This window comes from Zygosaccharomyces rouxii (genome assembly GCF_000026365.1).
Source record: "Zygosaccharomyces rouxii strain CBS732 chromosome F complete sequence".
Lineage (NCBI taxonomy): Eukaryota > Fungi > Ascomycota > Saccharomycetes > Saccharomycetales > Saccharomycetaceae > Zygosaccharomyces > Zygosaccharomyces rouxii.
Genome location: NC_012995.1, coordinates 308557 through 322170, shown reverse-complemented (window position 1 = coordinate 322170; position 13614 = coordinate 308557). Strand labels below are relative to the sequence as shown.

Here is a 13614-nt window from a genome sequence, read left to right as displayed (position 1 = left end):
GTAGTAAAAGCGAAAATAATTTTATATTGAATTCGATGACAACTGTAGAAATAGATAGAATTATGCTTTATGTATGATAATCTTTTTTGAAATGAGGTTGGAAAAGATATGTGGCGAATAAAAAAATCTGGGTAAACCTGACCTAACTAGTTGTTCTCCGGACCCTTTAGACCTTTTGATTCCAAGAATGCCAAGGGTAGATCAAGGGAATGTCCAGACAGCGGAAGAAGAACGGAAAATGCAAATGAGAAAGGGCCAAGGAGAAAGCCATAGAAAGCAATTCGGATTTAAATGGAAAAACGGAATATCTTCCCTTGGGCATCTTGTTCAGCTTGCATAGTTCTTAAGATTTAGTGTGACGATCTTTGATGAGTTCTCTTGCTGCTGTCTGTATACCCCAACAAGTGCGTCAGATTTTTCAAACATGGTGTTCTTCAGAGAGATGACAATGAATTGTAAGTCTCGATTGCCATGTCTGCTAATGTATGCTGCAATTCTGTCGACGTTAGTACTGTCTAAAGCGGCATCTACTTCGTCTAGTACGAAGAAGGGACTTGGTTGGAATGAATTTATGGTAAATAACAATGCTAGAGCAGCGACTGTTTTCTCACCACCGGATAAATATTCCATATCTTTGAATCTTTTAAAAGGTGGTGTTGCATGATATCTTATTCCGGCGTTGAACGGTTCGTCTTCATCTTCTAACGTTAGTGAAGCACTACCGCCTGCTAGCTCGTTGGTAGAACCTGGGTTTTTCGTCAATTCTCTGTAGATAGGGTCAATGTGTTCACTAGCGTATTCAAATGCACGTTCAAATAGGGCCTTTCTCTTCTTCTTGATCTTGAGAAATTGTGCAATAACTCTCTTTTCCTCCGATTTTAATTCTTCAGTCTCGTAGTCTATGGCTTCAAACTTATTCTGAGCCTCGCTGAACCTTTCATTAGCTTTGGCATTTGGTTGTAAATCATTTAAGATATCTTCTGCATGCTTGATGGATTTTTCAAAATCTTCCCTAATGGTTTCTGCACCACTTTCTTTGTATTTAGCAGGTAATTCATGGAAATCAATTTCAATTTCATGGGCAATTGCAATAGTTTCTTCATCAATTCTATCAATTGGTAATTGATCCAAGTCTGTGTCTGAAAGTACGGGTATAGTAATATTGGACAATTTACAATTTTTCAGAACACATACTTTTTCCATATCCACCTTCTCCACATCTTCCTTAAGTTCATCCTTATGGCGTTTTAATGCTTGCAAATTGGCAGTCACTTCGTGAAGAGCATCCTCTGTGGAATCTATATCGCCATGCTTGGCGTCTAATTTTTTCTGGAATTGTTCTAATTCTTTCTTTTGATCTGCTAGTTCTTGGTCGATTTGATTTATACGTGACTCTGTTTCTTTTTCTTGACGTTCCAATTGAGTTAGTTCAAATTCGATTTTAGCCATATCCTCATGTGCTTTCCCAAATCTTCTTTCAGTGGTACTTAGTCTATCTTTTTCGAACTGTAATTTATTTTCCACATTTAGGATCTGCCTTTGCAGTTGCTGCAACTCTTTGGATTGTTGCCTCATTATTTCACCTGAATGACTTTCATAGTCCTTAACAGTGAATCCGACACGATTAGTAAATTCTTCAAAGATTTCATTCTGCAGTTTTTCCTTTTGGGAATCCAATTCTTGTAAGGCGAAATTGAAATTTTGTATTCTTTCCTCCAAATTCAGTAATTCAGGTTCATATTCTTCTTTAATCAGCTTTTCATGATAATCTCTTTCCACTGTGTTTTCTTTCAAAGTTCTCTGTGTGAGCGTTAACTGTGTTCTTAATTCTGAAATTTCGGTATTGAGTAACGAAAGTGTACTCTCTAATTCTCTAGCCATTAAAGAAGCATTCTTACCTTCGAGAGCTGCTTCTTCTACCTGTTGCAAAAGTTTATCCTTTAACGTCATTAAGCTCTGATATTCTTCTTTATCCCAACGATTACTAGTGTTCTTCGATATACCACCAGTCATAAGACCTGCTTTGTGGATAAGTGCACCTTCTAAAGTAACTAATTTTGATCTAACTCCTTTGTTCCATTTCAAATCCTTGGCGATATTCATATCGTCACAAATAATGGAATCAGAACAAACGTATTGTAGTGCCCTTTCGTATTCTTGCTCATAATCAATGGCATTAATCGCCAAAGTACAACCTTGAGAATCAGAGAGTGTTAAAGTAGGGATCTCCACATCAATAGTGTCTAATGGAATGAAAGATGCAATACCAGCACGTTGTTTTTTCAAGTAAGCAATGCATTCTTGTGCCACCATGACATTGTCCACTATCACGGAATCGAAATTTTTACCCAATATGGTCGAAATGGCTAATGCATATTTGTCTTTCTTTGGTTGGCATAGATCACATACTAATCCTCTAACACCAGGGAAAAATCTTTTTAATGTTGCAATATTTTCTCTCAATTTCCTTTCCTTAACGGTTTCTCTTTGACTAGCGCTTAATTCTTCAATTTTCACCAACACTTCCCTCAACTTGTAATTCAAGTCGTATTCTTTGTTGCTAGAAGATTCTATTTGCGAATGTAATTTTTGTAACTCTTTAACTTTATCACTATGTGTGGAATTCCTTTCGTTAAGTGTCGAGGAAATTTCTGAAAGTTGTGACTCAAGTTTCTCAGCGATTACTGACAATTCATCAGTTACTCTTGATCTGGAGATATCATTTCTTTTCTTCAAAGTCTCCATCTCATCCATCAATTCTTGTTTATCGTTTAACGTCAACTGCTTTTGAGACTCTAGTGAAAAACCACCTTGGTTCAAGTATTTTTCATTTAAAGAGGCATATAGCTTTGTATCATCCTCATTCAGTTTGTACTTGTCATGATCTTTGGAAGATTCTTTAATCTCTTTTTCAAAATCAGATTTGGCCTTTGTAACCACGTTCAATTGGTTCTCAAACCTCTCCACGTATTCACGTTGTCTATCGATATCCCTCTGCAAAGAACTAATTCTCTTTTGTACGTTCGCTATACGTTTGGCCGCTGACCTTTGAGATAATTTTATCGGTAATAACTGTTGATTGATCTTTTCCTTCTCCCTGGATTTAGATTCCATCTTACTTCTCTGCTTTAAAATGCTAGCGCTTTCCCTGGCAAAAGAAGCTCTTGATCTCTGTAAGATTTGCTCCTGTGATGTTTCTTTACCTCTGATGGTCTTTATACTGTTCTTCAAATTTGCCAATTTATCTTCCAATTCATGTCTTTGAGTCTCCAAATGGTACAGTTGCCATAATGCATAATGCCTTTGTAATTCTTTCCTTTTTTCAACTTGGTGGTAGAACTCTTGGTTTTTATCAATACCTTCTCTATAAGATTTCAACTCACCATGGATTCTTCTTCTATTCTTAATAGATTCCGCTGCCGACTGGTTCAAAGAATCCACCTTCCCCTTTAAGGAATCATACTCCTTTTTATATTGAATGGAACCTGAAATTTCTTCAAATAATTTGGTCAAATCAGTAGCAGATTGTGAAGCAATCTGCACCACGTCACCTTGAAACACAAGAAAATTTTGGGCTTTGATTAAGATATTTTCTTCTTCTAAAAATTCAGCATACTGTTTGTATCCACAATTTTTGCCATTCATTTTATACTGAGTGTCACCATTTCTTGATATACTTCTGGATAGCTCTACTGTGGAATCGCTTTTTAAGTAGAATGCCTTCACGTAGGCGGTTCGACCCTCCCCATCTTCCTCATCTTCCTCACCTTCTACACCTCTATAGATCAAATCCTTCAGAATCTGTGATCTTAAATGGCTGCTCTTGACACCTAGCACAAACGAAATCGCATCCATCATGTTGGATTTACCAGACCCATTGGGACCAATGATACTGATAAAATTGGAATCACCAAATCCAACCCTGACAGTACCACGGTAAGATTTAAAATTGTATAGTTCTAACCCGACTAATCTCCCCATTACTGGCTTGCTTCTCCTGCTTGATTCAAAGAATAAGTGTTACACCTTCAATTATTCGATGAGATGCGCTTTTGATATATACCTTTACGCGTTTCAAACTTGACGCGTCATATTAATACTACACATATCTATTATATACTTATATATAAGTACTATTACCATCGTTGGCACTGTCCCTACTACATCTAAAGACTGTCCATTTCGTAGTTCTCTTCCAGTCTATTCAGACTACTGTACTGTGCATTTGCACTGTTTCTCTTTTGTTTGGAGGACAGCTTCCTAAACAGCCAGCTGTTACCCACGATTAATGCGTAGATACCCACTAGACTGATCACTACGTAGAATGCCTTGACTGCAGTTTCAAAGATGTTATCAGGAACTATAGTTCTCAATTGTATGAGAATATTGGTAGCCAACAAGATCACTAGTAGGCATGAAATTACTATGCACACACCACATGTGAAAATATAGAGCGGAATTCCATGGGTTTGAGTAGCCTGATGATTTGGATATGATGCAAATAAGCCTTTACCGAAAACCCTCTCTTCCGGAGTTCTCTTGTCCAGGTTCCCGGTGATTCCCTTCGATCTTGTCGCCGATACTAAGCTTGGTGCACCTGATTCTTCCATGACCTGCATAGTGCTATTTAACGATGACCAGGGTCTTCTAAAGCTCATACCTTGATGAAATTCTAAATATCAAAAATTACAAGATACGGATGAGTGCTACAATGACATATTCATCTTCACTTCTTTAAGTAGTCTGAGGATTTCCTTTTCACCCATTGGAAAAAAGAATCAAAAGGTTCAATTTTTAGATGGGTGCAATTGCAACCGAAAGGGATTAATGATTAACAATTAACAATGAATTTGAGTATATACGGGATCGTAGGTATGTAAGTGAGTATCTATATGGATATAAAGATCGGAGGATAGACCTGTCTCACCAGGGAGACGCATCATCCGAAGATACCGTTGCAGTTGCTGAGCGAGGTGTTGTAGTGATATTTGTAGACTGTGGAGCACCAAAGTCGAGTATTTCCACGTAGCTCTGACCGTCTTTCTCAACTGCTGCAACCAAAATACGACCTTTGAAATTAACCGACCATATTTGATCGGCATCTCCTAGGATGTTAGTGTGTACTAATTTACCACTTCTTAAATTGTAGACATTGAACTGACTCTCAGAGCCACTGACTAAAAGATTATCGCTCAAGTAAAAAGTAGTAATAGCGCTCATGTTGTGATAAGCGAAGCGACGAGAGTAGTCATTGGAATCCCAACATCTGAGAAATCCGTCAGCGCCACCACTAACTAAAAACTTGTCAGAGAGTCTTAAAAGACCTACAAGTGCTGTATGGCCCTGTAGAGTTGACATGGACCCTGTTATCTTGGTGCAAGGCGTTATACTATTGCGTATGACGGTGCATGTACCGTTATTCCAAATGTTTTGTAAATCCCAGACTTTTATTGTAGAATCCATACTGGCAGAGATACAGCGAGATCTCTTATGATCGTAAATGGTGGAATATATTCTGTTAGAGTGACCTGATAAAACGTAGAGACAATGCATTTGTGCAATATCCCATACCATGAGATTATTGTCATAGGATCCGCTGATGACAATATTACCGTGACCTGACACTGTACGTACAGAATCCATGTGACCTCTCAGTACGCCGACGAAATACGGGTTTTCCTCTGGTGTATTATGAATTATTGGATAAGTTTGATCTGATACCGCCGGTTCACGAGGCAGTTTCCAGACATGCAAAGTATGGTCTCTTGATCCTGTTACGATGTACTTCACGCCTTTGTATTCGACGATATCAAGACAACGTACGGTTGAAGTATGACCTTTAAATACGTGGGTACAACAGCGGCGTTTTATATCCCAGACACGAACGCTACGATCCGTTGATCCACTTACGAGTATCCCACCTTCATCGTATTTCAATGCCCAAACACCACCGTCATGACCTGTTAGCTCCAAAAGAAATTGTTTCTTGTTAGCATCATAAACTCTGATTACCTTGTCATCTGCACCTGTAATCACATAATCATCTTCAAACTGTAAGCAAGTAACTACATTAATCATGTGCCCCCTGAGAGTTGTCCTCTGGGGCATGAAGCTAGGATTATACCAATTTTTCAGTTCACGGCAGTTTTCCAAAAAATCTAACTGATATCCATCTTCTTCTTTTTTAATATGTGGATATTTGGTTAAAAGCGTTTGGGAATATTTGGTGAACCTATCCTTAGAGACAAAGGACTCTGAAATTAACATCTGTTTCCACAAGTACGGCGTTGTATCAATCAATTTATTCCAACTTTTGCAAGTTCTTAGACATTGAACAATATCAGCAAAGGGCAACTTTGTCAAAATCTTCAAAGAAACTTCTAGAGGTAAAGATGTAATGAAATCCCTTTTCAAATTATCCTTGATCAAAGTGCCTAAATCTGATAGTTCATTTCTTGATAAATTAGAAACTAACTGGAAAAGTAGATTTTTATAGCATTGTGGTGGTAATTCATTTCTAACCATGCTGAAAACCTCATTGGTATAAGCCTGATAAACTGCAATATTATTACCACTATGGCTATTGATATTGTTATCTTTCACCACTTCTTCAACTTGATCTTCCTGCTCGCAGGAGGCACTTAATCCAGGTGACGCTAAGGGAGACAAGGGTAAAGTTTCTTCCACCGCACTAACGTCACTACCGTTAGCTTCACACTGTTGTTGTTGCTGTTGTGGTTGTGGTTGTGGTTGTGGTTGAGATGCTGCCGCCGGTACCGTCATGGGGGCGCTTGCCGCCTGGTCTGTACCTTCACATCCATGACCACCACCCAGTACTTGTTGAGCCGCAGATAAAAGTATCACTGGTTGTGTACCAGTTTCTTTTTCCTCAGAGTCTTCAGTATCATTACCACCATCTTCACCTGGACTTCTCAGTGACTGCAAAGAATAGCCACCATCACTGCTACCTTGCACGTTTTCATGGGCTGCAGTATCGGATGGCGTCACCACCATAGCACCTGAACCGACGTACTTCTGTCCCGCAGACAAATCGCTCATCCTGTACCTTTTCCTGCCATCTCTCTCTTCACTTTGACCACTAATCCTCCTCTTACCATAGCCCTTGTTTACCACTCCATCATTATCATTTCTAACATTGGTAGTGGCAGATATATTTAACTTGGAATCAGTTTCTCCATCATGTATCTGGTACTGGAAGGGAACGTTAATTTCCAACAAAGGATGCGTAAACCTCATTATATAATAGGTTGGTCCACTGATTAAGATCCAAAATTCCTTTAAAGGTTCCCAAGACTTTCCTTTGCCTTCCTTTCTTCCTGTTCTTTCTCCCGTTTGTCACTCTGCGGTGATTGTTCAACTGTTGAATCGTAAATCTACTTCAAAGTTTCACCATATTTCAAGATTATATAGAAATAGAAACAATTTTACATTACACATCATTCCTACCAAAGCTAACACTTCGTGAATCATCTGAATTTAAGTATGCATTAGATCCTACTTGTTGCCAGAGGCCACAATATCTCCTTCTCTGCTGTTGAATCCGAATGCAATCGCTATACAAGGACTTGCTACAAGGAAATCTGGAGATACTCACTTAGACGAATGATGGGTGGTTAAGAAGACTAATTCCAACGGTTGAATTACATTTTCCTTGGATTTTAGCGTTATAAAAATCTCAAGAGCTTCAGAATTTGTTAGGAACGCTATATTGCATTGCAAACTCACAGAATACATACGAAGGAAAAGTAGAGAATAATCGACACACAAGTAACCATCGAATACTACTTAAACTGCTCAGGTCTCGTACTATGGTCAAAACTTGGAGAACCAATCACATATTCACGTGCCCTCGAGCAACTGGTTCGCGATCCAGCTTATAAAAGGAGGTCGGATCTTTGACTCTAAACCTTAGACTACTAACAACAGAGAACGGTTAGATAGATTCACTTTTGACTTTAAGAGCTCTTTCAAGATGCCTCAAAGTAGGAACAACGTCCCAGAGGTTCCTAAAGGTTGGAAGGCGGTCTTTGACGAGGAGTATAAGACCTGGTTCTATGTTGACTTAGGAACCAATAAATCACAATGGGAACCACCAGCAGGTACTACTTTCCCTAGCGATCATAAAGCACAACGTCCGGCTGCATCCCCTCCCGCTACAGGAAGTCGTGGTTACGGTGCATCTCCAGCGCCTCAACATGCTAGCTATGGTTCCCAACCACAACAACAGTATCCTCAAGCTGGCTACGGTGGTGGCTACGGTGGTGGCTACGGTGGCGCTCCTCCAATGGGTGGTTATGGTGCTCCTCCAATGGGTGGTTACGGCGCTCCTCCAATGGGTGGTTATGGCGCTCCTCCAATGGGTGGCTACGATGTACCTCCTATGGGAGCTTACGGTGGTGGTTCCCGTTTCGGCGGTGCCCCCATGGGTCAACCAATGTATGCACAACAGCCTCAAAAGAAGTCGCACGGTATGCGTAACGGTATGCTTGGTGCCGGTGCTGGTGTCCTAGGTGGTCTAATGCTAGGGGATATGATAGAACATCACGACGACCGTATTTACGATCAAGGTATGGATCAAGGTTACGACCAAGGTTTTGACCAAGGCTATGATGACGGTGGTGGTTTCGATGACGGTGGTGGTGATTTCTGAGTAGAACTTAATTTATCTATTTTTACGTATACGGCCGTCTGTGTTATGTAGTTTTGTTAGTATTAGTTTTATGATAAAGGCTCTCATCCAAGACGGGTACACTTGCACAAGTAATAACCACATCGCAAAGGACTGCGATTCGAAGGCAATGACGATGGGCAAGGTGTATGATCCCGTCCACGACGTCTTTCAAGATCAAGCGGATGCAGATATGAAGCCTGGTTTGGAAGATTCTGATTCAAAGGCACCTGCGGCAGGTGGTAACGTAAGTGATGGTAGAATCGTTGGTGAAGAAGTAAATGCGGAATCTGGTGATGACAGTACTGAAAGTGAGGATAATACCAACATACTGTCAAATTTTGGACCGTCAATGGTACCTTCGGTGACAACTAATAAAAAGAAGATGAAAGAATCGAGCAAGTACAATCGACATCTAAAGAAACCTGACGGTGAGTTCTTCAGTAGGGGTGATTTACAATTCTGTTTCCTCAGAGAACTGTTAGCAGATGAAAGAAAGCTGTTCCGAAACATCTATAAAGATGTATTTGCCAAATCGATTGTACCTGTGCCTCCACCTATTCCCGGTAAGACATTAAATGTAACAGATCCAGAATACGATGCCAAGACGTTTGTATTTGATGATCATTTGACCTTCTCACAGCTATACGTTTTGACGTTAGCTAGCTCTACCAAATGTTCTAAAGTGCTCAGAGACAAATTATTGTTTGACCAACAAGTCGCATTTTCCACTTGCATATTGGGTATTTTGGTTAATATCGGTAGACTAAACACTACCATTAATTTCTATTTGGAAATGACATCTCAATTGAGAACTTTCCACAGTGTTCCTTGTCTACAGTACCATAGCACTGATTCCAAATCATTACAAGATACACCTAGGCTGAAATCCATTCTTAAGAGTTTACCGGTAGGTAACAAACCATTGGATCTTTCACGAATGTATGAGACACCAGAAGCCTCTAAAACTGTAGAAGATCCCTTAAATCTGGTTAACCTTCTATTCACAATGTGTGACAATGTTACTTTGGTCAATTTAAAGCTTATTCACAGGTGGGTCGAAACGAGAGGTGAGCCAATTTCTCTGTTTAATATCCTTGATTGCCCCGGTTACGAACCTAAGGATCGTTGTAATGTAATACTCTGGTTAATTTACATCCATTTGGAGACTGATATGTCAGAGGAGTCAGTGGCAAATGCAGTCAAAGTTTTTACACCAAATGAACGTATACCATTAGAACCTACAGACAAGGATTACGATGAGGATCCACAAGATGAATACCAATTCGGATTAGATCAAAAGGCTAAAAGAAAGGTGTTTTTACAAAGGATTAGATCTGGTGAAATGCCATTACAACAAGAGGGACATGAACAGGGTGAACAGGAATCACAACAGACACAGTCACAAACTCATGCACAAACTCATGCACAAGCATCATCCAAAAAGCAGCAAAGGGATTTGAAATCACCAACTATGGAAACTGTTAAGTCAGAATCACAGTTGCCAGAAACGGCTGCATCCACTGAAGTCCAAGATGCTCAAGGAGAACTACAAGAACCTACTCAAGATCCTTCTGATGAGAACACAGCACCCAATAATACGAGTGATACTAAGCAGGACACTACTAAACGTCGAAAGCCACGCCCACGTAAGCGTCCCAATAGTGCTTCTAACGTCAAGAAAGAATCCAAGGCACCAGCCCCTAAAAGACGGAAGACAGAACCACCAGAAGATCGTCGAAATCATAACGACCAACCAGAGTCGGAAGATCGTATAGATCAAATGATATCAGCAGATAAAGCTAAATTGGTTGGTATACCTAATGGAGAATCGAAAACACAGGATCAATTTATTACTGATTTACGCAATGCACATATGCCAGTAGCCAACAAAAGACATGATTTAGGTTTAGTCAAAATCTTTAGCGAATATGAAGATATACCGATGGCTTCAGTAATAGGCATTAGAGGTAAGAAACGTAGGAAGTTTAGAGACGGTATGCTTGGTTTTGAGACGGATTATTTACGAAATTTTGCAGCTGCTAAAAAAATCATGTTGCACAAGGATCCAAAGAACTATCTATTCGAACCATTCCATCTTTAATTACCTACGACTAAATAAAGCAGGATTTACATAATTCTAATACACCCCTCATGACACCGTACTCTTGCATAAGACCCTGTAAGATGTCCTGTACATCTGGAGACGACAACGGTATTTCATTTTTGAACAAACGAACGTTCAAATGCGTCTGAGGAAATAAATCTTTGATTTCGATTTCAAGTCTCAGTTGTAAAAGCAGATCGTTTCTCGACAGCGATAAGAGCGATCCGCTTATGCGATGGAAGACGCCTTTAGATTGTAAAGATGACCAAATTTGTTGGAAAATTTCATCTCTTCTGCATCGTAGTCTATCGAATTCATAGCAGCCTTGTAATATTGCAGTTGGGTTAGAACAGTTTTCTAACTTTCTCAATGGCCAGCGAACGTTCGTGGAAAGCAGTGCAGGTCCCTGAGGCAGTTGTAAATCTAATTGAAAATAATCATTTGGTCTTCTGGTGAATTCGACGTGCAGATTAGACGAATCTATTAGCATCAATGAAGCATACGGGTACGTGTCTCGCAAATATGAAAGTCTTAGGTCCATATTGAGAAGCGGTAGGCAGTCATGCTTATATCTTAATTCGTCTGGTACAGCAGTAGACCCATCTTGAAAACCTACTGAACTCTTGATTTCCTTACCAGAAGTCGGTACCAGTTCTGCTAGATCCAATAAAGCCGTCCTCTTGAATTCAACGGGAGGTTCCTTGGATTGAAGCGTTTCCATTTCCTTAACCAGGGCATTACGCTTAGCTAATAGTGAATCTTTAACGTCCTGCAGTCGTAGCAGTCGTTCATGTTCAGGATTCAACTCGCTACTGCTGCTGCTACTTGCAGCATCCTCCTGAACAACACCGGACTGGCTACCAACTCTAGAATCAGACGTAAAATCCATGTCTTTTCGTTAAAACTACGTTAAACAACAAACTTACCTATTTACTTTATTTAGGACCATGGGTACCACCAGATGATCCACCAGTGTGAGAGTTGATGGTGTCGTTAATCTTTTCTCTTGCCTGCTCAGCGTATTCCTTTGCATGTTCACCGTAACGTTGAGCAGTTTCGCTCCATGATTCTTGCTTACCCCCAGACTTACCTTCAAGAGTATCACCTACTTTTTGGGTAGCAGACTTGTCTTGCTCTGGATGAATTTTGGATTGAACCTTGTCGGCACTATCTGTCAAGTATTCCTTACCTTGCTCTAAGTAGCTCTTTTGTTCTTGAGGCTTGACATTTTCAGAAACCTTCTCAGTGAAACCTTTTCTAGTTGGGTCGGACATTGTGTATTAGTGCTTGATTCTTAGTTATGATGATGGCCTATCTTCAAAATCTGGACCCCTAAAGAACAGGAATTGGTCTTACACTAGAATCTAGTGTCCTTTATATATCAACTATGGAGAGGGAGGGTTGCGTCAAGGTAATGTGGCAATGAAATTTACCAAGGAGAGCAAACTATTTACAGCTTCCAGAGGATTCCACGACCCCACAGTAGTTAACTAGCAATCGATATTCTGGGGTATTTACTTCCGCTGGTTCCTTTTTGGCAATAAACCTATAACCATAAGTCTCCTTGAATCATTGCTAACAAGTTGTTTCCTTCTTCTTGCTTTTGACTAAGGTTAAGGATACAAGGGGTACTACGAAAAACCTTCTTGTAACAGGCAGGCGTAGATCAGAACGGCAAAAGTTGCAAGATGGGAAATATCCATGAGAGAGTATGGTAATGTTCAAGCCTCCGTATCCAAATTGAGTTCGATTGCCATGGTGAAAAATACAGTTGATAATTGGCAGGAACGTCTAGAAATGATGGAACAGTTCCAATTCAATTGCATCGAGAATCGAGAATTGAAAATTGAGAATTTAGGTTCAAGACACTGACGTGTTATTCGGAGGATGGGTGGTAAAGGGCTCAAATAATGGGTGATGACGGACCCTTACAGCTTCTGCCACCCTTCTAATTGTATTTAGTGGGGTGAAGAGTCGGCGAATTTTCACCAGACGATGCCAATCAAGGAAATGAAGGTGCTTAGTTAGACTGGACCCGTTAATATGAAGCAGCAACTCATTGATAACTTGCAGGCTTACAAACTGCATTACTGTAATCACCTTGGTTTCACTAATTACAGTTGCTTCAGGAAGGTGTATCTAGCGAGTTTCAACAGCTGTGAAGCCTTCATATTGGGTTCTTTGGCAAGACAGATGGCTGTGGGGTATTTTAAAGATAAATGTGCGATAATTGATATTACTTTGGCAGATGGTCAGTGTCTATTCCACTGTGTGGTAAACGATGTAACTACCCCGTTCAGTCAATTGAGTGTTGAGAGGAAGAGAAAGACTGCGATGAAGTTTGGTTGTTCGAGCATGCAGGTTCAACATATTTATTTCCCGTTTGAAAGGTCTCCTGCAGGAGATGCGACACAAGAGAGTCTTGAGAGGCATAAAATCGCTTATGATATGGGCGAAAATGATGCAATGGCAGGTTCAATTCCAATTTTTTTAACAAGTTTAATAGGGCCACCGGTGGCTTGTATTACAATTGATGGGCTGGAACCGTATGAGAATCATTGGCTTGCATTTGAATCTTTAACTGCATTGGTACAGGAGCAACGTAATGCTACTCAAGCTTGATGGGTAAGGTAAGGCAAGGTAAGGTAGGGTATATAACTAGAGAAAAGAAAAATAGGCTGTATAAATTTATTGGACGGTAACAGCACTGGAGGGTTTAGCAAGTGGTACTTGACATTATTTCAGATGTAATGTTTACTATTATTAACGTTTTGGTCTCCAAGCGGAACTTGTCATTTGGGTGCTGTTCGAACAAGTC

The 13614-nt window shown here is 40.0% G+C and overlaps 8 protein-coding genes across 8 annotated transcripts; 3 read left to right on the top strand and 5 right to left on the bottom strand.

Moving 5' to 3' along the window:
- Positions 1-327: 327 nt before the first annotated feature.
- On the bottom strand, positions 328-3981 carry SMC1 (cohesin subunit SMC1; the record flags this gene model as incomplete). Its single annotated transcript, XM_002497320.1, has 1 exon — positions 328-3981. One exon carries the CDS (start codon positions 3979-3981, stop codon positions 328-330), a length of 3654 nt encoding a protein of 1217 aa, XP_002497365.1.
- A 185-nt stretch (positions 3982-4166) lies between these two features.
- On the bottom strand, positions 4167-4658 carry ZYRO0F03806g (uncharacterized protein; the record flags this gene model as incomplete). Its single annotated transcript, XM_002497319.1, has 1 exon — positions 4167-4658. The coding sequence occupies one exon, from the start codon at positions 4656-4658 to the stop codon at positions 4167-4169; it is 492 nt and encodes a 163-aa protein (XP_002497364.1).
- Positions 4659-4923: 265 nt separating this feature from the next.
- On the bottom strand, positions 4924-7257 carry CDC4 (SCF ubiquitin ligase complex subunit CDC4; the record flags this gene model as incomplete). Its single annotated transcript, XM_002497318.1, has 1 exon — positions 4924-7257. The coding sequence occupies one exon, from the start codon at positions 7255-7257 to the stop codon at positions 4924-4926; it is 2334 nt and encodes a 777-aa protein (XP_002497363.1).
- Positions 7258-7993: 736 nt separating this feature from the next.
- Positions 7994-8671, top strand: WWM1 (Wwm1p; the record flags this gene model as incomplete). Its single annotated transcript, XM_002497317.1, has 1 exon — positions 7994-8671. One exon carries the CDS (start codon positions 7994-7996, stop codon positions 8669-8671), a length of 678 nt encoding a protein of 225 aa, XP_002497362.1.
- Positions 8672-8741: 70 nt separating this feature from the next.
- Positions 8742-10793, top strand: IES1 (Ies1p; the record flags this gene model as incomplete). Its single annotated transcript, XM_002497316.1, has 1 exon — positions 8742-10793. The coding sequence occupies one exon, from the start codon at positions 8742-8744 to the stop codon at positions 10791-10793; it is 2052 nt and encodes a 683-aa protein (XP_002497361.1).
- A 10-nt stretch (positions 10794-10803) lies between these two features.
- CTF19 (Ctf19p) lies at positions 10804-11685 on the bottom strand (the record flags this gene model as incomplete). The annotated part of the gene is made up of 1 exon (XM_002497315.1): positions 10804-11685. One exon carries the CDS (start codon positions 11683-11685, stop codon positions 10804-10806), a length of 882 nt encoding a protein of 293 aa, XP_002497360.1.
- A 46-nt stretch (positions 11686-11731) lies between these two features.
- On the bottom strand, positions 11732-12070 carry HSP12 (lipid-binding protein HSP12; the record flags this gene model as incomplete). Its single annotated transcript, XM_002497314.1, has 1 exon — positions 11732-12070. The coding sequence occupies one exon, from the start codon at positions 12068-12070 to the stop codon at positions 11732-11734; it is 339 nt and encodes a 112-aa protein (XP_002497359.1).
- A 769-nt stretch (positions 12071-12839) lies between these two features.
- Positions 12840-13418, top strand: ZYRO0F03674g (uncharacterized protein; the record flags this gene model as incomplete). The annotated part of the gene is made up of 1 exon (XM_002497313.1): positions 12840-13418. One exon carries the CDS (start codon positions 12840-12842, stop codon positions 13416-13418), a length of 579 nt encoding a protein of 192 aa, XP_002497358.1.
- Between the last annotated feature and the right edge of the window lie 196 nt (positions 13419-13614).